Raw genomic sequence first — 23062 nt, 5'->3', positions numbered from 1 at the left:
CCCCTCCCTGGATCCACTCTCCAAACCCCACTTTCCAGCACCCAGCCTCCCTCCACACCTGGAGACACACAACTCAGGCTGGGGTGTGCAGAGCAGCAGCATGGGCCATACACACAGTTCTTACTTTGTCCTGCCTTCCACAGACCAGTTGCTGCATTTCCCTTCAAACCCCTGAAGGTCCCTTTCTGCCCCAGCTGATTTCCCTGCCATGAATGGGCTTTTGTGAGTGTGGGAACCTCTCCTCACCTTCAGTTCCCTGCCAGGGGTGATGGTTCCTTCCTGTTTCCTTTTTTTTCTTTCTTTCTTTCATCTGTCCTGGTTGTGTGGGGATTTATCTTGTCCTTTTAGGTGTCCAGGGGCTTCCACTAGTGTTCAGCAGATGCTCTGTGAGAATTGATCCATTTGTAGATGTATTCTTAATGTACTTGTGAGGAGAGGCAAATTCCGAATCCTCCTATTCTGCCATCTGACTCCTCCCCACCAAATTTATTCCTTTTTGATTTTAGTCTTTCTCTTTCTAGAAGTTCCCTCACCTTTCTTCTTTTATATTTCTAATACATTATTACCTAAGTAAACAAAGGATTTTGTTGGAACTGAATCTAATAAGAATTCATGTGAATAAGGACCTAAGAGACTCTTATGATTAAATTTATGAGCTTCAGTTAATTGATATTGACATGTTTATTTTGGCTGACACCTCAGCTTTTAGAGAAATGAGGTGCTATTATATTTTGCCTTTGTAGTATGTACATTACTAATTCTCTGTGTTAAATCAGAATATGGATCTTTGTTGTTTGGGTATTTTCCATTCCAATAGTCTGTTAAGGGTCATTTTTAATTTTTTATTTGTTTTCTTTTCCAGCAAAGTGACAGACAATAAGTTGGAAATATGATATTCAACATAGATTGGGGGATTTCAAATAAGTTTAAGTCTTGGCAAGTACAGGATTAATAACCACTGGGACATATGTGTTTTTTTGCCAAGCAGTGAAAACTGACAGTATATTCTTCAGTTGTTTTATTTCTTATAGGATGTTGACATTATTGTTTGTTTAAAATGTTATTCTTTATTTTTAAAAACTATATTTCTCCAATTGCATTTTTTAATTTAAAAGAATAATATTTTATCCTATTTTAAATGTCTTTAATTTCTATCTATCTCAAAATAGTGCTGAGTTTTAAACTTAAATGTGATCATATCTCTAGAAAGTTATATTTACATAAGTCTGAATTATGGTTCCAAACAGGAAAAAGAAATACATCACAAATGGCTGGTGTCCAGTTCTAGTGGTGTCCCCTGTGACCTCAGTTACTCTTTCTTCTTTTTTTTTTTTTTTTTTTTTTTTTTGCGGTACGCGGGCCTCTCACTGTTGTGGCCTCTCCCATTGCGGGGCACAGGCTCCGGATGCACAGGCTCAGCGGCCATGGCTCACGGGCCCAGCTGCTCCGCGGCATGTGGGATCTTCCCGGACCGGGGCACGAACCCGTGTCCCCTGCATCGGCAGGCAGACTCTCAACCACTGCGCCACCAGGGAAGCCCACTCTTTCTTCTTTTTATTAACACCTTTATTGGAGTATAATTGCTTTACAATGGTGTGTTAGTTTCTGCTTTATAACAAAGTGAATCAGCTATGCATATACATATATCTCCATATCCCCTCCCTCTTGCATCTCCCTCCCTCCCTCCCTATCCCACCCTTCTAGGTGGTCACAAAGCACCGAGCTGATCCTCCTGTACTATGCAGCTGCTTCCCACTAGCTATCTATTTTACATTTGGTAGTGTATATATGTCCATACCACTCTCTCACTTCGTCCCAGTTAACCCTTCCCCCACCCGTGTCCTCAAGTCCATTCTCTACGTCTGCATTTTTACTCCTGTCCTGCCCCTAGCTTCTTGAGAACCTTTTTTTTTAGATTCCATATATATGTGTTAGCATACGGTATTTTTCTCTTTCTGACTTACTTCACTCTGTATGACAGACTATAGGTCCATCCACCTCACTACAAAAAACTCAATTTCATTTCTTTTAATGGCTGAGTAATATTCCATTGTATATATGTGCCACCTCTTCTTTATTCATTCATCTGTTGATGGACACATAGGTTGCTTCCATGTCCTAGCTATTGTAGATAGAATTACAATGAACATTATGGTACATGACTGTTTCTGAATTGTGGGTTTCTCTGCCTATATGCACAGTAGTGGGATTGCTGGGTCATATGGTAATTCTATTTTTAGTTTTCTAAGGAACCTCCATACTGTTCTCCATAGTGCCTGTATCAATTTACATTCCCACCAACAGTGCAAGAGGGTTCCCTTTTCTCCACACCCTCTCCAGCATTTATTGTTTGTAGATTTTTTGATGTTGGCCATTCTGACTGGTGAGAGGTGATACCTCACTGTACTTTTCATTTGCATTTTTCTCATAATTAGTGATGTTTAGCATCTTTTCATGTGTTTGTTGGCCATCTGTATGTCTTCTTTGGAGAAATGGCTGTTTAGGTCTTCCGCCCATTTTTGGATTGGGTTGCTTGTTTTATTGATATTGAGCCACATGAGCTGCTTGTAAATTTTGGAGATTAATCCTTTGTCAGTTTCTTCATTTGCAAATATTTTCTCCCATTCTGAGGGTTGTCTTTGGGTCTTGATTATGATTTCCTTTGCTGTGCAAAAGCTTTGAAGTTTCATTAGGTCCCATTCGTTTATTTTCATTTTTGTTTCCATTTTTCTAGGAGGTGGGTCAAAAAGAACCTTGCTGTGATTTATGTCATAGAGTGTTCTGCCTATATTTTCCTCTAAGAGTTTTATACTGTGTGGCCTTACATTTTGGTCTTTAATCCATTTTGAGTTTATTTTTGTGTATGGTGTTAGGGAGTGTTCTAATTTCACTCTTTTATAGGTAGCTGTCCAATTTTCCCAGCCCCACTTATTGAAGAGGCTGTCTTTTTTCCATTTTATATTCTTGCCTCCTTTATGAAAAATAAGGTGGCCATATGTGGATGGGCTTATCTCTCGGCTTTCTAATCTGTTCCATTGATATATTTCTGTTTTTGTGCCAGTACCATACTGTCTTGATTACTGTAGCTTTCTAGTATAGTCTGAAGTCAGGGAGCTTGATTTCCTCCAGCTCCATTTATCTTTCTCAAGATTGCTTTGGTTATTCAGGGTCTTTCGAGTTTCCATACAAATTGTGAAATGTTTTGTTCTAGTTCTGTAAAAAATGTCATTGGTAATTTAATAGGGATTGCATTGAATCTGTAGATTGCTTTGGGTAGTATAGTCATTTTCACAATATTGATTCTTCCAATCCAAGGATGTCGTATATCTCTCCACCTGTTTGTATCATCTTTAATTTCTTTCATGAGTGTCTTATAGTTTTCTGCATAGAGGTCTTTCACCTCCTTAGGTAGGTTTATTCCTAGGTATTTTATTTTTTGTTGCAATGGTAAATGGGAGTGTTTCCTTAATTTTGCTTTCAGATTTTTCATCATTAATGTATAGGAATGCAAGAGATTTATGTGCATTAATTTTGTATCCTGCTACTTTACCAAATTCATTGATTATCTCTAGTAGTTTTCTGGTAGCATCTTTAGGATTCTCTATATATAGTATCATGTCATCTGCAAACAGTGCCAGCTTTACTTCTTCTTTTCCGATTTGGATTCCTTTTATTTCTTTTTCTTCTCTGATTGCTGTGGCTAAAACTTCCAAAACTTTATTTAATAATAGTGGTGAGAGTGGACAATTTTGTCTTGTTCCTGATGTTAGAGGAAATGGTTGAAGTTTTTCACCATTAAGAACTATATTGGCTGTGGGTTTGTCATATATCGCCTTTATTATATTGAGGTAACTTCCCTCTATGCCTAATTCCTGGTGGGTTTCTATCATAAATGGGTGTTGAATATTGTTGAAAGCTTTTTCTGCATCTATTCAGATGACCATATGGTTTTTCTCCTTCAGTTTGTTAATATGTTTTATTACACTGATTGATTTGCCTATATTGAAGAATCCTTGCATTCCTGGGATAAACCCCACTTGATCATGGTGTATGATCCTTTAAATGTGCTGTTGGATTCCGTTTGCTAGTATTTTATTGAGGATTTTTGCATCTGTGTTCATCAGGCATACTGGCCTGTAGTTTTCTTTCTTTGTGACATCTTTGTCTGGTTTTGGTATCAGGGTGATGGTGGCCTCATAGAATGAGTTTGGGAGTGTTCCTCCCTCTGCCATATTTTGGAAAAGTTTCAAAAGGATCGATGTTAACTCTTCTCTAAATGTTTGATCGAATTCGCCTGTGAAGCCATCTGGTCCTGCAGTTTTGTTTGTTAGAAGAATTTTAATCACAGTTTCAACTTCAGTGCTTGTGATTGGTCTGTTTATAGTTTCTATTTCTTCCTGGTTCAGTCTCAGAAGGTTGTGCTTTTCTAAGAATTTGTCCATTTCTTCCACGTTGTCCATTTTATTGGCATGTAGTTGCTTGTAGTAATCTCCCATGATCCTTTGTATTTCTGCACTGTCAGTTGTTCTCCTTTTTCATTTCTAGTTCTGTTGATTTGAGTCTGCTCCCTTTTTTTCTTGATGAGTCTGGCTAATGGTTTATCAATTTTGTTTATCTTCTCAAAGAACCAGCTTTTAGTTTTATTGATCTTTGCTCTTGTTTCCTTCTTTTCTTTTTCATTTATTTCTGATCTGATCTTTATGATTTCTTTTCTTCTGCTAACTTTGGGGGTTTTTTATTATTCTTCTTTCTCTAATTGCTTTAGGTGCAAGATTAGGTTATTTGAGATGTTTCTGATTTCTTCAGGTAGGATTGTATTGCTCTAAACTTCCTTCTTAGAACTGCTTTTGCTGCATCCCATGGGTTTTTGGGTTGTCATGTTTTCATTGTCATTTGTTTCTAGGTATTTTTTGATCACCCCTTTGGTTTCTTCAGTGATCTCTTGGTTACTTAATAGTGTATTGTTTAGCCTCCATGTGTTTGTATTTTTTACAGATTTTTTCCTGTAACTGATATCTAGTCTCATAGTGTGGTGGTCAGAAAAGACACTTGATATGATTTCAACTTTCTTAAATTTACCAAGGCTTGATTTGTGACCCAGGATATGATCTGACCTGGAGAATGTTCCCTAAGCACTTGAGAAGAAAGTGTATTCTGTTGTTTTGGGATGGAATGTCCTGTAAATATCAATTACGTCCATCTTGTTTAATGTATCATTTAAAGTGTGTGTTTCCTTATTTATTTTCATTTTGGATGATCTGTCCATTGGTGAAAGTGCAGTGTTAAAGTCCCCTACTATGATTGTGTTACTGTCAATTTCCCCTTTTATGGGTGTTAGCATTTGCCTTATGTATTGAGGTGCTCCTATGTTGAGTGCATAAATATTTACACTTGTTATATCTTCTTCTTTGATTGATCCCTTGATCATTATGTAGTGTCCTTCTTTGTCTCTTGTAATAGTCTTTATTTTAAAGTCTGATATCAGAATTGCTACTCCAGCTTTCTTTTGATTTCCATTTGCATGTAATATCTTTTTCCATCCCCTCACTTTCAGTCTGTATGTGTCCCTAGGTCTGAAGTGGGACTCTTGTAGACAGCATATATAAGGGTCTTGTCTTTGTATCCATTCAGCCAGTCTATGTCTTTTTGCTGGAGTATTTAATCCATTTACATTTAAGGTAATTATCAATATGTATGTTCCTATTACTATTTTATTAATTTATGGGGGTTTTGTTATTGTAGGTATTTTCCTACTCCTGAGTTTCCTGCCTAGAGAAGTTCCTTTAGAATTTGTGGTAAAGCTGGTTTTGTGGTGCTGAATTCTCATAGCTTGCTTGTCTGTATAGGTTTTGATTTCTCCATCGAATCTGAAAGACGTCCTTGCCAGGTAGAGTAATCTTGATTGTAGGTTTTTCCTTTTCATCCCTTTAAATATGTCCTGCCACTCCTTTCTGGCTTGCAGAGTTTCTGTTGAAATATCAGCTGTTAGCCTGATGGGGATTCCCTTGTATGTTATTTGTTGTTTGTCCCTTGCTGCTTTTAATACTTTTTCTTTGTATTTAATTTTTGATATTTTGATTAATATGTGTCTTGGCAGGTTTCTTCTTGGATTTATCCTGTATGGGACTCTCTGGGATTCCTGGACTTGATTGACTATTTCTTCTCCCTTATTAGTGGAGTTTTCAACTATAATCTCTTCAAATATTTCTCAATCCCTTTCTTTTTGTCTTCTTCTTCTGGGAACCCTATAATTCGAATGTTGCTGCATTTAATGTTGTCCCAGAGGTCTCTGAGACTGTCCTCAATTCTTTTCATTCTTTTATCTTTATCCTGCTCTCTGGTAGTTATTTCCACAATTTTATCTTCCTGGTCATTTATCTGTTCTTCTGCCTCAGTTATTGTGCTGTTGGTTCCTTGTAGAGAATTTTTAATTTCAATTTATTTTGTTGTTCATCATTGTTTGTTTACTCTTTAGTTCTTCTAGGTCCTTGTTAAACGTTTCTTGTATTTTCTCCATTCTATTTCCAAGATTTTGGATCAGCTTTACTATCATTACTCTGAATTCTTTTTCAGGTAGACCGCCTATTTCCTTTCCTTTGTTTGGTCTGGTGGGTTTCTACCTTGCTCCTTCATCTGCTGTGTGTTTCTCTGTCTTCTTATTTTGCTTAACTTATTGTGTTGGGGTCTCCTTTTCACAGGCTGAAAGTTTGTAGTTCCGTTGTTTTTGGTGTCTGCCCCCAGTGGGTAAAGTTGTTTCATTGGGTTGTGTAAGCTTCCTGGTGGAGGAGACTGGTGCTTGTGTCTTTTGAATGAGGCTGGATCTTTTCTTTCTGTTCAGCAGGACCCTGTCTGGTGGTGTGTTTTGGGGTGTCTGTGACCTTGTTATGATTTTAGGCAACCTCTGTGCTAATGGGTCGGGTTGTGTGCCTATCTTGCTAATTGTTTGGCATCGGGTGCCCAGCACTGTTGCTTGCTTGTCTTTGAGTGCAGCTGGGTCTTAGCCTTGAGATGGAGATCTCTGGCAGAGCTTCTTTTGCCACTTGATATTATGGGGAAGTGGGAGGTCTCTCGTGGACCAATGTCCTGAACTTGGCTCTCCCACCTCAGAGGCATAGGCCTGACACCCAGCCAGAGCACCAAGACCCTGTCAACCGCATGGCTCAGAAGAAATGGGAGAAACAAACAAAGAAAGAAAATAAGACAACAAAATAAAGTTATTAAAATTTTAAAAATATATTAAAATTTTTTAAATATTTAAAAGTAATTTAATAAAAGACAGAACCTTGGGACAAATTGTAAAGGCAAAGCTATACAGACAAAATCACACAAAGAAGCATACACATACACACTCACAAAAAGAGAAAAAGGAAAAATATATATATGTATATATTTTTAAAAAAAGGAAGAGAGCAACCAAATCAATAAACAAATCTACCAATGATAATAAACTCTAAATACTAAACTGAGATAAACATAAAACTAGAAACAAATTAGTTGCAGAAAGCAAACCCCAAGTCTACTGTTGCTCCCAAAGTCCAACACCTCAATTTTTGGATGATTTGTTGTCTATTCAGGTATTCCGGAGATGCAGGGTACATCAAGTTGATTGTTGACATTTAATCCACTGCTTCTGAGGCTGCTGAGAGAAACTTTCCTTTCTCTTCTTTGTTCGCACAGCTCCTGGGGTTCAGCTTTGCATTTGGCCCTGCCACTGCATGTAGGTCGCCTGGGGGCATGTCTTCCCTCAGACAGGATGGGGTTAAAGGAGCATCTTATTAGGGGGCTCTGGCTCACTCAGGCCAGGGAGAGGGAGGGATACGGAATGCAGGGCAAGCCTGCGGTGGCAGAGGCCAGCGTGATGTTGCAACAGCCTGAGGTGTGCTGTGTGTTCTCCCAGCAAAGTTGTCCTTGGTTCATGGGACCCTGGCAGTGGTGGGCTTGCCAGGCTCCCGGGAGGGGAGTTGTGGATAGTGACCTGTGCTTGCACACAAGCTTCTTGGTGGCTGCAGCAGCAGCCTTAGCATTTCATGCCCATCTCTGGTGTCTGTGCTGATAGCCGCAGCTTGCACCCATCTCTGGAGCTCATTTAGAAGGTGCTCTGAATCCCCTCTCCTTGCGCACCCCAAAACAATGGTCTCTTGCCTCTTAGGCAGTTCCAGACTTTTTCCTGGACTCCCTCCAGCTAGCTGTGGCACACTAGCCCCCTTCAGGCTGTGTTCACACAGCCAACCCCAGTCCTATCCCTAGGATCTCAACTCTGAAGCCAGAGCCTTAGCTCCCAACCCCCTCCAGTCCCGGTGGGTGAGTAGACAAGCCTCTCGGGCTGGTGAGTGCTGGTCAGCATTGATCCTCTGTGCGGGAATCTCTGTGCTTTGCCATCTGCACCCCTGTTGCTGCGCTGTCCTCCGTGGCTCTGAAGCTTCCCCCCGGACCACACACCGTCTCCACCAGTGAAGGGCCTTCCTAGTGTGTGGAAACATTTCCTCCTTCACAGCTCCCTCCCAGAAGTGCAGGTCCTGTCCCTATTCTTTTGTCTCTGTTTTTTCTTTTTTCTTTTTCCCTACTCAGGTATGTGGGGAGTTTCTTGCCTTTTGGGAAGTCTGAGGTCTTCTGCCAGCATTCAGTAGGTGTTCTGTAGGAGTTGTTCCAAATGTAGTTGTATTTCTGATGTATTTCTGGAGAGGAAGGTCATCTCCACATCTTACTCTTCCACCATCTTGAAGGTCTCCCCCTCAGTTACTCTTAATTACTACAGCTTGGGTTCTATTGTTAAAGAAAGTTATTGCAATGGTGGTTATTTGTTCTCTTCTTAAGAATATTTCCAACAGAAGAAAATTATATGTCATAGCTGTAAATTCCCAGGAAACCAGAACAAACAGTTTAGTATATGGCCATCATTTTATGAGGTGTCTCGCTTTGAGCCAAGGTGGTCTACATCTTTCATGAGGCAAATTGTACATGTTAAATAGACCCTTTTAATGTTGCTAAGGCACATTATTCACAATACACAATCTAAAAGTCTGTTAATGGATAAAGAAAATGTGGAATATATATACCATGGAATATTACTCAGCCTTAAAAAAAAGGAAATCCTGTCATTTGCAACAATATGAATGAATCTGGAGGACATTATACTAAGTGAAATAAGCCAGACACAGAAAGACAAGTATTACATGATCTTTCACTTATATGTAGACTCTAAAAAAAAAAGTTGACTTCATAGTAACAGAGTGGAATTGTGGTTTATGGAGGCTGGTGGGAGGGTGTGGGATAAAAGGAAAGAGATTGATTAAAGGATACAGACTTTGATTTATAAGATGAGTAAGTTCTGGAAATCTAATGCACAGTGACTGTAGTTAGTAATAATGTATTATATATTGGAAATTTGCTAAGAGAGTAGAGCTCAAGTGATCTCACCACACACACAAAAGAAGTAACTATGAGAGGTGATCGATATGTTAATTATTTTGATTGTTGTAATCATTTCATAATGTATACATATATATCAAAATATCATGTTGTAAACCTTTAATATATATACTTTTTATTTATCAAAAAAAAATGTTTTTATGTTGCCAAGACAGACCATGTTTCAGACCATGTTTCTTCTGTGAAAAAGGCTAATCCCAGGGTTAATGGGATGCAGCAACATACTCTTCCAACTCTGCATTCTACAATGGTAGAGAAGCTATCTTTCTCATTTTTATCACCAGATCCTGCTATTCCCACAGCACTTACCACAGTGCCTGGCACATATTAGCATAAAAGAAAATCAATAACTAGTCATTAACTGAATAATGAAGGAACTACAGTAATCATCACTACAACTGCTTATCAAAACTTTTTATTATTGGGCCTATTAGTTTAGGAGTGGAAACGTCTGCTTTTTGATCACATTCCATCTCTGGTTTAATTTGATTCAGTCTATCACAGGCTTTATTTCCTATGGTCCAAGAAAGGGCTGTGTGAAATTATTATTACTATCTATATACGTTTTATCCCAGAGAACAGGGCCACTGTGGAACAATATAAAAATTGTTGAGGATGAGGTATAAGGAATCATTATTGCTACTCATTATCACTTCTAACAATTTCTCTCTCTTTTCTTTAAAATTCCCCAGTTCTTCTGAAGCAAATCCCATCAAAACTATGTTGCTCACCACTTCCTCTCTGATTGTAGCCACTTATAGATCCTCTATGTCATCCCTTGAAAGTTTTAGCACCTGGCTCTTTTTGTCTCCCTACCACTATTACAGTGATTGTTCTTTGTAATTTTAATATTTGCCTAGACCATCCATCCAACCTGGTGACCTGTTATTTTCTTGAACTTCACCCAGTCAATGGCACCTCACCTCAGCTATTACCAATTGCTCCTCCACCTCCAAAACCTAAATTTCAAGCATCTCAGTCTCTAATCTATACCTCCTATCTTTCCATATCACCTCCTCCTAGTACTCTGAATTCAGCAATTCTAAGACTACACTCCAGTCCACTTATCCTATCACCCTTTCTCTGTTCATTCCATGCCTCATATCTGCACTTTTATTCAAACTGAGCTTCTCACTCCATGATCTGTCATTATCATTCCCTTGCATATACCCTCAAGTCCCTTGTAGTTTATTTCTACCTTTATAACAACCACTGCTCTGACTTCTGTCATCAGAATTCGTTTTGCCTGTTTTTGCACTTTTGTTTCTGGCTTCTTTTTCTTAATGTTGAGAGTCATCCATGTCATTACATATATCAGTAGTTCATTCTTTTTTATTGCTGAGTGGCATTACATTGTAAGAAAATACCATAATTTGTTTATCCATTTTCCTATTGATGGACATTATGTTTTTTCAATTTATGACTATTAATAAAGCTGCTGGCTGAAAGATAATTCACATGAAAGAATCAATAATTAAGAAAATTTTTTTGTGGACGTGTGTTTCATTTCTCCCAATAAATACCTAAAAGTAGAATTGCTGGGTCTTAGGGTATGTGTGTGTTTATCCACAGTTTTACAAAAGGGCTAACCATTTACACACCCACCAGCAATGTACATGAGCCCCAGTGGCTTTTAGAACCTTCCAATCCAGTCTGTTTCATTTTAGCCATATAATAGGTTTTAAATGGTTATACTTTGCACTTCCTTGACTAGCCATTCCTGTATGGTTTTTGTGAAGTCTCTGTTCTAATATTTTGTTCTTTTTTTTTTTTTACACGGGCCTCTCACCCTTGTGGCCTCTCTGCAAGGAGCACAGGCTCCGGACGCGCGGCTCAGCAGCCATGGCTCATGGGTTTAGCCGCCCCGCGGCATGTGGGATCTTCCCGGACTGGGGCACGAACCCGTGTCCCCTGCCTCGGCAGGCAGACTCTCAACCACTGCGCCACCAGGGAAGCCCTATTTTGTTCATTTTTTAATTGGGTTGTCATTTTCTTCTTATAAGTTTTTTAATGTATTCTGGATACAATTTCTTCATATCATAAACATAAATCCCCTAATTCAAAGACAAAGAGTTTCCACAGGAAAAGCAGTAGCCAAAGCAATATCTTGTGTCAATTCCCCAACCTCCAGTCCCCAAAGGGCAGTGTACTGAAGGCCAGACAGCAGTTATACATGCAGTGGGGTTCATTACAGAGTCGGAACCACAGAATTGGGAAACTGATCTTATGCATGGCTACTGCCCATCCTCCCCTCCAGAGAGGGAGAGAGAGGCATCCTATCTTTACTCTGGAATGTAAGCAAGGAGAGATCTCTATCTTTACTACCCCAGGTTGTCTCCAGGAAGAGAAACCTCTCTAAGCTTTACTATCCTGGAATGTCTCCTTATACAAACATTTTGAACTGGGCTGTAAATGCCTTCACACAGAGGACCCGGACTGTGTGGAAACATGAAATATTCATAGAGAATTATCTCCCAAAACCAAGACTCTGCCTTTTAAATGGAGTGTTTCATCCATTTCCATTTAATAATTATTGAAATGGTTTGATTTAGGTCTATCATTTAACTTCGTTTTCTATTAATTCTGTATTTTTTCTACTGTTTGTCTTTTCCTCCTTCCCTGTCTTACTTTGGCTTAGTAAAAACAATTTTTTTTCCAATTTTCCTTTATTCAGTGGCTCCTCTAGGAATTAAAAAATTCATTCTTAACTATTTAGAGTTAATATTGGATCATTTCACATAAAATATGAGGATCTTTTAACATTATAATTCTGTCTACCCCACCCCAACTCTGGCATCGTTTGTGCTATTATTGTCATTTCTTTTACATCTTTACATGTTATAAACCCAAAATACAATGTTGTATTTTTTTGTATTAAACCCTCAGTAGTCTTTTTAACAGTTAGAGAAGAGAGAATTAACATACTATTTTCCATTTACCCACAAATTTATTTTTCCAGTGTTCTTCATTCCTTTGTGGAGATCCATGTTTCCATCTGGTGTAATTTCCCTTTAGCCTGAAGAACTTCCTTTGGCATTTCTTGTAGTGGAGGACATCTGGCAACAAACGCTCTCAGCTTTTGTTTATCTGAAGATAACTTTAGTTTGCTTTCATTTTTGAAAGAGAGTTGCACTGAATACACAATTCTGAGTTAAGAGCTATTTTCTTTTAGCACTATAAAAATGCCACTCTCTTGCCTTCTGACCTTCATGTTTCTCACTGAGAATTAGCTGTCATTCATATTGTTGCTCCCCTACATGTAATGTGTCTTTTTTCTGTAACTACCTTTAAGATTTTTTTAAATCATGCAAGTAATATATGTTTAATATAGAAATTTTTTTTAATTTAACTTTTATATTAGAGTATAGTTTATCTACAATGATGTGATAGATTCAGGTCTACAGCAAAGTGAGTCCATTATAAACATATATCCATTCTTTTTCAGATTCTTTTCCCATAGCAGATGTTACAGAATGTTGAATAGAGTTCCCTGTGTTATGCAGTAGGTCCTTGTTGATTATCTATCTTATATATAGTAGTGTTTGTGTTAAACCCAAACTCCTAATTTATCCCTCCCCTGCACCTTTCCCCTTTAGTAAACATAAGTTTGTTTACTAAGTCTGTGAGTCTGTTTCTGTTTTGTAAATAAGTTCATTTGTACCATTTTTGAAGATTCCACATATAAGTGATATATATGATATTTGTCTTTATCTGTCTGGCTTACTTCACTTAGTATGATAATCTCTAGGTCCGTCCATACTGCTGCAAATGGCATTATTTCATTCTTTTTATGGCTGAGTAATATTCCATTGTATATTTGCACCACATCTTCTTTATCCATTCCTCTGTTGATGAACATTTAGCTTGCTTCCATGTCTTGGCTATTGTAAATAGTGTTGCAATGAACATTGGGGTGCATATAACTTTTCAAATTATGTTTTCTCTGGACATATGCCCCAGAGTGGGATTGCAGGATCATATGGTAGCTCTATTTTTAGTTTTTTAAGGAACTGCCATACTGTTCATAATAGCTGTACCAATTTACATTCCTACCAACAATGTAGGAGGGTTCCCTTTTCTCCACACCCTCTCCAGCATTTGTTATTTGTAGACTTTTTGATGATGACCATTCTGACCAGTGTGAGGTGATACCTCATTGTAGTTTTGACCTGTGTTTCTCTAATAATTAGTGATGTTGAGCATCTTTTCATGTGTTTATTAACCATCTGTATGTCTTCTTTGGAGAAATGTCTAGTTAGATCTTCCACCTATTTTTTGATTGTTTTTCTTTTTTAATTGAGCTGCATGAGCTGTTAGTATATTTTGGAGATTAATCCCTTGTCAGTTGCTTCATTTGCAAATATTTTCTCCCATTCTGAGGGTTGTTTTTTCGTTTTGTTTGTGGTTTCCTTTGTCATGCAAAAGCTTTTAAGTTTAATTAGGTTCCATTTGTTTATTTTTGTTTTTATTTTCATCACTCTAAGAAGTGGGTCAAAATATCTTGCTGTGATTTATGTCAGAAAGTGTTCTGCCTATGTTTTCCTCTAAGAGTTTTATGGTATCTGGCCTTACATTTAGGTCTTTAATCCATTTGGAGTTTATTTTTGTGTATGGTGTTAGGGAGTGTTCTAATTTCATTCTTTTACATGTAGTTGTCCAGTTTTCCCAGCACCACTTATTGAAGAGACTGTCTTTTCTCCATTGTATATTCTTCCCTCCTTTGTCATAGATTAGGTGACCATAAGTGTGTGGGTTTACCTCTAGGGTTTCTATCCTGTTCCACTGATCTATATTTCTGTTTTTGAACCAGTATCATACTGGTTTGGTGGCTGTAGCTTTGTAGTATAGTGTGAAGTCAGGGAGCCAGATTCCTCCAGCTCTGTTTTTCTTTCTCAAGATTACTTTGGCTGTTAGGGGTATTCTGTGTTTTCATACAAATTATAAAATTTTTTGTTCTAATTCTGTGAAAAATGCCATTGGTAATTTGATAGGGATTGCATTGAATCTGTAGATTGCTTTGGGTAGTATAGTCATTTTCACAATATTTATTCTTCCAATCTGTCTGGTTTTGGTATCAGGGTGATGGGGACCTCATAGAATGAGTTTGGGAGTTTTTCTTCCTCTGCAAATTTTTGGAAGAGTTTTAGAAGAATAGGTGTTAGCTCTTCTCTAAACATTTGATTGAATTCGCCTGTGAAGCTATCTGGTCCTGGACTTTTGATTGTTGGAAGATTTTTTATTATAGTTTCAATTTCATTACTTGTGATTTGTCTGTTCATATTTTCTGTTTCTTCCTGGTTCAATCTTGGAAGGTTGTACCTTTCTAAGAAGTTGTCCATTTGTTCCAGGTTGACCATGTTTCGGCATGTAGTTGCTTGTAGTAGTCTCTTATGATCCTTTGTATTTCTGTGGTGTCAGTTGTAACTTCTCCTTTTTCATTTCTAATTTTATTGATTTGATTCCACTCCCTTTTTTTCTTGATGAGTCTGGCTAAAGGTTTATCAATTTTGTTTATCTTTTCAAAGAACCAGCTTTAGTTTTATTGATCTTTTCTATTTTCTTCACCTCCGTTTCATTTATTTCTAGTCTGATCTTTATGATTTCTTTTGTTCTGCTAACTTTGGGTTCCGTTTGTTCTTTCTCTAATTGATTTAGGTGTAAGGTTAAGTTGTTTATTTGAGATTTTTCTTGTTTCTTGAGCTGGGATTGTATTGGTATAAATTTCCCTCTTAGAACTACTTTTGCTGAGTCCCATAGGTTTTGGATTGTCATATTTTCATTGTCATTTGTCTCCAGGTACTTTTTTAAATTTTCTCTTTGATTTCTTCAGTGATCCATTGTTTATTTAGTAACATATTGTTTAGCCTCCATGTGTTTGTATTTTTTATGGTGTATTTTCTATAATTGATTTCTAGTCTCATAGCATTGCGGTTGGAAAAGACGCTTGATATGATTTCAGTTTTCTTAAATTTACCGAGGCTTTATTTTTGACTGACCATATGATCCATCCTGGAGAATTTCTATGTACATTTGAGAAGAAAGTGTATTCTGTTGCTTTTGGATGGAATGTCCTATAAATATCAGTTAAGTCTACCTGGTCTAATGTGTCATTTAAGGCTTGTGTTTCCTTATTAATTTTCTGTCTGGGTGATCTGTCCATTGCTGTAAGTGGGGTGTTAAAGTCCCCCACTATTATTATGTTACTGTCAATTTCCCCTTTTATGGCTGTTACATTTGCCTTATATACTGTGGAGCACCTATGTTAAGTGCATATATATTTACAATTGTTATGTTTTCTTTTTGGATTGATCCCTTGATCATTATGTAGTGTCCTTCCTAGTCTCTTGCAACAGTCTTTATTTTAAGGTCTATTTTATCTGATGTGAGTATTGCTACTCCAGCTTTCTTTTGATTTCCATTTGCATAGAATATCTTTTTCCAACCCCTCAGTTTCAGTCTGTATGTGTCCCTAGGTCTGAAGTGGGTCTCTTGTAGACAGCATATATATGGGTCAAGTTTTTGTATCCATTCAGCCAGTCTGTGTCTTTTGGTTGGAGCATTTAATCCATTTACATTTAAGGTAATTATCAATATGTATGTTCCTATTCCCATTTTCTTAATTGTTTTGGGTTTGTTTTTGTAGGTCTTTTCCTTCTCTTGTGTTTCTTGCCTAGAGAAGTTCCATTAGCATTTATTGTAAAGCTGGTTTTGTCGTGCTGAATTCTCTTAACGTTTGCTTGGCTGTAAAGCTTTTGATGTCTCTGTAGAATCTGAATAAGATCCTTGCCGGGTAGACTAATCTTGGTTGTAGGTTTTTCCCTTTCATCACTTTAAATATATCCTGCCACTGCCTTCTGGCCTGCAGAGTGTCTGCTGAAAGATCAGCTGTTAACCTTATGGGGATTCCCCTGTGTGTTATTTGTTCCATTTCCCTTGCTGCTTTTAATATTTTTTCTTTGTGTTTAGTTTTTGTTAGTTTGATTAATATGTGTCTTGCTGTGTTCCTCCTTGGATTTATCCTGTATGGGACTCTTTGGGCTTCTTGGACCTGGGTGACTCTTTCTTTTCCCATGTTAAGAAAGTTTTGGACTATAATCTCTTCACATATTTTCTCAGACCCTTTCTCTTTTTCTTCTTCTTCAAGGACCCCTATAATTCAAATATTGCCACGTTTAATGTTGCCCCAGAAGTTCTGAGACTGCCCTCATTTCTTTTCATTCTTTTTTCTTTATTTTGTTCTGTGGCAGTTATTTCCACCATTCTATATTCCAGCACACGTATCCATTCTTCTGCTTCAGTTATTCTGCTATTGATTCCTTCTAGTGTATGTTTCATTTAAGTTATTGTATTGTTCATCTCTGTTTATTTTTTCTTTAGTTCTTCTAGGTCTAAAGAAACATTTCTTGTCTTTTCTCGATTTATGCTTGTATTCTATTTCTTAGATCTTGCATCATCTTTACTATCACATTACTCTGAATTCTTTTTCAGGTAGATTGCCTATTTCCTCTTCATTTATTTGGCCTTGTCTATTTTTACCTTGCTCCTTCATCTGTAACTTATTTTTCTGTCATCTCATTTTGTCTAACTTACTGTGTTTGTGGTCTCCTTTCTGCAGGCTACAGTGTTGTAGTTCCTCTTGTTTCTGGTGTCTGCCCCCTGTTGGGAGAGGTTGGTCCAGAGGCTTGTGCTGTTATTCCCTTGATAGGGGCTTTGATTTGTGTTGTGGTGATCAGATATTGCCCTAGATATTGAGCAGGGGCTCCCCTTTGCTCTGTGGTTGTCACTGCCCTGTCAGGAGTGGAGTCTACTCCCTAGTTGTTGGAGTAGAGGCCCCCAGATCTGTTTCTTCACTGTGATTCTGATCTGTGGTGCAAGGTAAGAAGAATTGGAGCATTCCCACTAGGAGAGAAGCCACTGAGTTTTCCTCCTTTAGAGCTGTTCACCTGTGTATATGCTCTGTTGTGTCCCCTTTCACCCACTGTGTGGGGTCAGAAAGTATCTGTTGTTGGCACTGCTCTCAGTCCCACCTTAACTGTGGGTATGCTGGTAATTGGCCCTGGTAACTCTCGGACATTCTTTTCACCCAGCCACCAGTGCAGGTCTACTGAGGTTAGGTCCCAGTACTGCAGTAATCATGCACCTGGACCCACTGTGGGAACTATGGAGGCAGCTCAAACTCGGTCTGGCCCTACTCCCACATGTACATGCCCACAGAGCCCACAGCTGGTAAAGCCAGACCCATCCCAGATGCAAGAGCACTTGTCCTTTCAGATGTTTCGCAGACACTGAATTTAGGAAGCTGTCAACCGAGGTGTAAGTCCACAGTTTGTGCAGCCACGAGGAGAGATTTAAGCTCTTATTTCTTAGTCACATAGCCCCTGGGGCTCAGCTGTGGTTTCAGCCCCTCCTCTGGGTGAATTTCCTAGTGCAGGGAGCTATCTGCGCCCTCCTGGGACACCATGGAAAGTCCTGGCACCCACTAGCAAATTTCCTAGTGGGAGGCGCTATCCACACACTCCCAGGACACCTGGCTGGTCCTGGAAGCCACTGGCGGATTTCCTAGTAGTGAAAGGTTTCCGCGCACTCCTGGGACAGCAGGGCCGGTTCAAGTACCCACTGATGGATTCTGGGGTAATTCTTGAAGGAGATTATTTTGAGAAGTAAAAATATCCTCTCCCACCTGTGGCACCATACCACTACCTCATACCTACCACAGAGATTGAACCACTTGAAGATCTACAGCCCTACTGCCCAGAATTATAGTTCCTAAAATCTGAGTTATTAAACTAGAATAATGCTCCAGCCAGTGGAGGTCTTCGGAAGGATGGTTAATAGTAACCTATGGCACTGAAAAATTTAAAGAGTTCTTACCAACCACCTCCCAACCCCATGTATTCCAAAGAGGTACTTGGAGGTTTCTCTACCAGTGAGTTGTAAACTTGCTTCTTCATTTTTCTCATTATCCAGAAGATAATTATTGAATCACTCAAACACACACATTCTTATGAACATAATTAATTCTTTGAAATTAATTCTTTGAATATAAACTCAAATGCCTAGGGACAATCAGAAATAAATGAAACAGGAAAGTTAAGAAAAATAGAGATGGTAAGAATTATGGGCAGGTGTTTATAACCATGTGTGAATAAGAGTCCAGGGTTGCCAAATCTTTCATATTTTCAAGAGAAGTCGAGAATCAAGATTTTTATGTAAATTGTCCAGATTTTTAGCACAGTTCAGGCTCAACATGACTGCCAATTTTGAACTTTTGGCTAAAAGAAAAAGAGAAATATACAATATTTTCCTGGTTACTCCATAATTTGCAAGACTGATTCTTTTACCAATGAGTTAGTTCTTCACATTATAGAAAATAGTGTCGCTTTTTAGAAAAGACTTTTTCCACAGCAGGGCTTGGGAAGTGGAAGTGGGACGTGTGTGCAGGCCTGCCCAAAATTAGAAAGAGCGTCATTAAAGGCCTTCTCTTAGTTGCAAAAGACCTAGATAAGGTTCTGAAATTACTATTTGCAAAGGTATTTAAATTCTTAGCAAAGGGCCTTTTTTTATTTAAAACTTGTTTTTTCTAAGTAATTAAACTTTTGAAATATGAAAACACTCTTATATAATAAATGTATTGTTTTGGAACTATTTTCTGTGTTGCGATTTTATAAACTTATTGTCAGTTCTGTTGTCCACCTTGTGTTTTAAATACAGAGCTTTTGAAGAGAAACGAAAACAACAAGAAGAAAGAGAACACCAAATCAGAGAACAAATACTTCAACAACGAAAACAAAAGTTTGAAGAAGTTACTGAAAAATTCCAGCGGGCCCATATTCCTCTTTCACAGCGGAAGAGAACAGGTGCCTTAATTTCTAGAACAATATAAAAACAAAAAATGAAAGTTATAATCACATTCAGCTTGAGTAGACAATAAAATAAATTAAGAAACAAAGTGGAAATTCAGACTAAAAGGCTACTATGCCTTTTGAATAACAGGACTAAAGTGAAATGAAATGAAAAATTGCAATTTGATATAGGTTTAATTTGGAGAATTAATATTTTGTTGGCTCTATTTGTAAATGTGGAAAGCACACAAGTTTGATTCTACTTAATACTGGCTTACAGTGTTTTGTCTTTTTAAAACTGATTTAATAAATAGCTTAACATAAAAAGAAAATTTAGCATTTAGGTTTAGTAAATTTATATATATATACATATATATATATATATATATATACATATCCTTTTTTTTTTTGTGGCTGCACCACACGGCATGTGGAATCTTAATTCCCTGACCAGGGATCAAGCCCGTGCCCCCTGCAGTGGAAGCATGAAGTCTTAACCACTGGACTGGCAGAGAAGTCGTTAGGTTTAGTAAATTAATGTCAGATTCATTTTGGCATTTTGTCCACATTTTTGCTCAAATTCATATTTGAGAGACTGGCAAAATAAAACAAAAGTACAGAGTGACATAATCCAACAATCTAAGACTGAAACCAATTCAGAATTTTAAATGATTATGTTTGATTCTTCAATATCACATCTACATTTTTTTATGCCTTACATAGTAACACAGAATTAGCAACAAAATGTCAAAGCTTCAAAAAAATAGGAGAAGCAGAACCTTTATGTATTCAGCAAACATATGTTGTGCTCCATTGTACACAGCCCTGGGCTAAGCTGAGATGCTGAGATACAGAGAAATCTAATTGTACTCTACCATTAAAGACCTCACAGTTTAATTTGGAGATGAGAGTGATATAAACAATTAATGTCAATAAATATAATTGCTATGGTAGCAGAATGTGTAAAGTACTATGAGAGCACAGAGGAAAGAACACTAAACTTATACAGGGATATGAGGGATATCATCCCTGGAAAAATTTGAATCTTAAAGAATAAGCATTTTGCCAAGCAAAGAGACAATTTAAAAACATCCCAGACATAAGGAACAGCTTTTACAAGTAAATTATACATTGCAAATACAAAGTGTATCCAAAGCATAAGATGGGGAAAAAAATGGATATAAGGCTAGAAAAATGAGTTGGAACAATTCTCTAAGAACTTTGTGTTCCATGCTAGGAATTTTGTCTTTATCCAATATGCAGTCCACTTAAAGTTTTTTAACTGGAAAGAAGCCAGTTAACTGGGTCAATAAAAGATCTTACTGAAAGTAAGGGCAGCTAGTAACACTGTTAAAAATAATAATATCTTAAACATCATAGGGGTTTATTTTTCTCTAGTGTAATATGAAGTCCTCAGTTTGGCAGTCAGGAGCTGGTTTGATGATTATGCAAAGTCACTGGGAACACAGACTCCTTCTGTCTCTCAGCTCAGCTGCCCTCAGTATGTGATTTACATAGCTTTACCCTCATGTTCATATGGTAGCGGCTGAAGCTCCAGACATAATGTCAGTGTTGTAGACAGGAAGAAGGAAGAAATGGAAAGGACAGAAGGGTATACCTCTGAGCTCCCTTTAAATTGTTTTTCTAGAAGCCCCCATCTATCTGCTTATATCTAATTGGCAACTCCATCTGCAAGGGAGACTGGAAAATATAGTTGTTTTTTTTAATGTGGCTGTATTGCCACCCCTAACAATATAGGGTGTGTTACCAAGGAACAAAGGGAAAATGGATATTAGGTAGGAAACTAAGAGTCTGTGCTAAAATTAGATTTGTTAGAAAGGTAATTATCCATACAACATGGAAGGTGAATTGAAGTAGAGACATATTAAAGTAGGTAGACTAGTAGTAGACTATTTCAGTATTTGTGGCAAGAAGTGTTAAGCTGCTAAATTAAAGCACTGCACTGGATATAGAGACAGGAGGTAATATATTCAAGAGATATAATCAATAGATTCAGTTACTAATTTATCAAGATGGCTGGAAGAAAGACTAGGAGAACAGTGCCCCTAGGAACTAGCGCAGAGCCTCACAAATTTTTAGCACAGTAAGGACTTGGTTAATTAATCAGTTATTTTGGTGGATGATGATATTAATCAAGGTTGCAAGTAAAGAAGAAGAATCAGGTTAGAGATAAAGATTATTTATTAAGTTTTAAATGCATTGATTTTGAGCTTCCCATGACTCATGCAAATAGGGAAATCAAATCAACAACTAGAAATATGCATCTGAAACTTAAGAAAAAGATATGGAATAGAAATTATATTTAAGAGTCACTGATGAATAGATATATAGTTGGTAAAGGAAGCCATGTGGAAAGGTAAGGTAAATATTGGATATAGATGCAGATTGAAGATAGGGCCTAAAATAGAACCTTAGTGCACACTAGCATTTATTATAAGTAGAGAAATGAAAACTAAAAATGGATTTTGAAAAGTAGTTATCAAGAAAGTAGGATGGGAAACAAAAGCAAACAAAGAAAATTGTTATAAGAGGCAAAAGAAAAGGTAGTTTTAAGAAAGCGGATGTGGTCAGTTGTATTAAATGCCTCAGAGTACTCACCACTCATGAGTATCATTTGCCCCAGAGGGGATGCTGACTACCCAAGGGCCTACGTACAGAAAGTGAGGAGTTTTAGTAAAAACAAATGACGTACACATTCACTCAATGGAATATAATGCAGCTATTAAAAAACTGGGAAATTCTTTATGGACTTATACGGAACAAACTCCAGCAGAGATAGATTTACCATAAAGCCAATAAGGTTTAAGTTTCACTGTCATGGCCTCTACATCTAATTTTATATTAGTAGTTTTGCAGTATTTTTTCTTAATGAAGCCCCCCAAATTGCATAGATTCATATCAGTATACATAATATTCTACCTTCTGTGTAAGACAAGAGGGAAATTAGAATATATATTAAGGGAGGAGATCAAGATGGTGGAGTAGGAGGACATAGAACTCACCTCCCCCAACAAACACATCAAAAGTACATCTACATGTGAAACAGTTCTCACTGGAAACTGGTAGAAAGACTCCTGTGCAGCCAAGGCTGAAAGAAAGATCCACATGGAATAGGGTAGGAAAGAAAGAGAAGCGATCAGGTTGGGACCTGTGCTCCAGGAAGGGTACTCAGAGGAAAAGGGAGATTACACAGGCAGAAATCCTCCCTGGGGAGTGAGTGATTCTGTTCCAGCCACATATTGGGCACCCCAGTCCTGGGCTCTAACACAGGGAAGATGAGCCCCTAGGCTGGTTGGAGGGCTGGTGGGACTAACAGGAGGACTGTGGGAAGCCTGTACTCGAGCTTGGGGGGAGTACACGCACACTTGCTTACTCCCAAAAGACGGCAGAGAGGCAGATTGAAACTGCACAGGTGGCTGACTGGTTTCCTGAAACTGCTCTGGAGCACACTGCAGCCTGAGCCAAGTGAATGCTCAATCCCTGCTTACTTCATGTCACAGCCCCACACTGGAACTAGGGCTGCCACAACCAAAGAAACAGCTCAGCCATGAGACACAGAGGCAATTCAGAACCAAAGTGGTATCCTTTGGGTGAGGGCAGCCATTATGGACACTTGCACAGGCAGCACATCAAAAGCAGCCCAAACTCTGTATGTGGCCAAACTGTTGCAGCCTGCACCTGGTCACACACCAAGAGCTCACACTGGCCCCTCTTGTTTCAGCGCTGCTTACGTCAGGGGCAAGAGTGCTGGTGCTGGGAGAGGGGAAGCT

At 38.1% G+C, this 23062-nt stretch overlaps 1 protein-coding gene across 1 annotated transcript in view; it reads left to right on the top strand.

Annotated features, from left to right (window-relative positions):
* Window positions 1-23062, top strand: part of CEP126 (centrosomal protein 126) — a 92362-nt gene that overhangs the window by 18310 nt on the left and 50990 nt on the right. Inside the window, exon 3 of the mRNA XM_029209344.1 lies at window positions 19141-19286. Within this exon, the coding sequence (XP_029065177.1) occupies window positions 19141-19286 (146 nt within the window). The remainder of the gene's footprint in view (window positions 1-19140; window positions 19287-23062) is intronic.

This window comes from Monodon monoceros, unplaced genomic scaffold (assembly GCF_005190385.1).
Source record: "Monodon monoceros isolate NGI ecotype Baffin Bay Population unplaced genomic scaffold, NGI_Narwhal_1 Super_Scaffold_7, whole genome shotgun sequence".
Lineage (NCBI taxonomy): Eukaryota > Metazoa > Chordata > Mammalia > Artiodactyla > Monodontidae > Monodon > Monodon monoceros.
The sequence above is the reverse complement of the archived record's forward strand: the minus strand, read 5'-3'. Positions and strand labels throughout refer to the sequence as shown.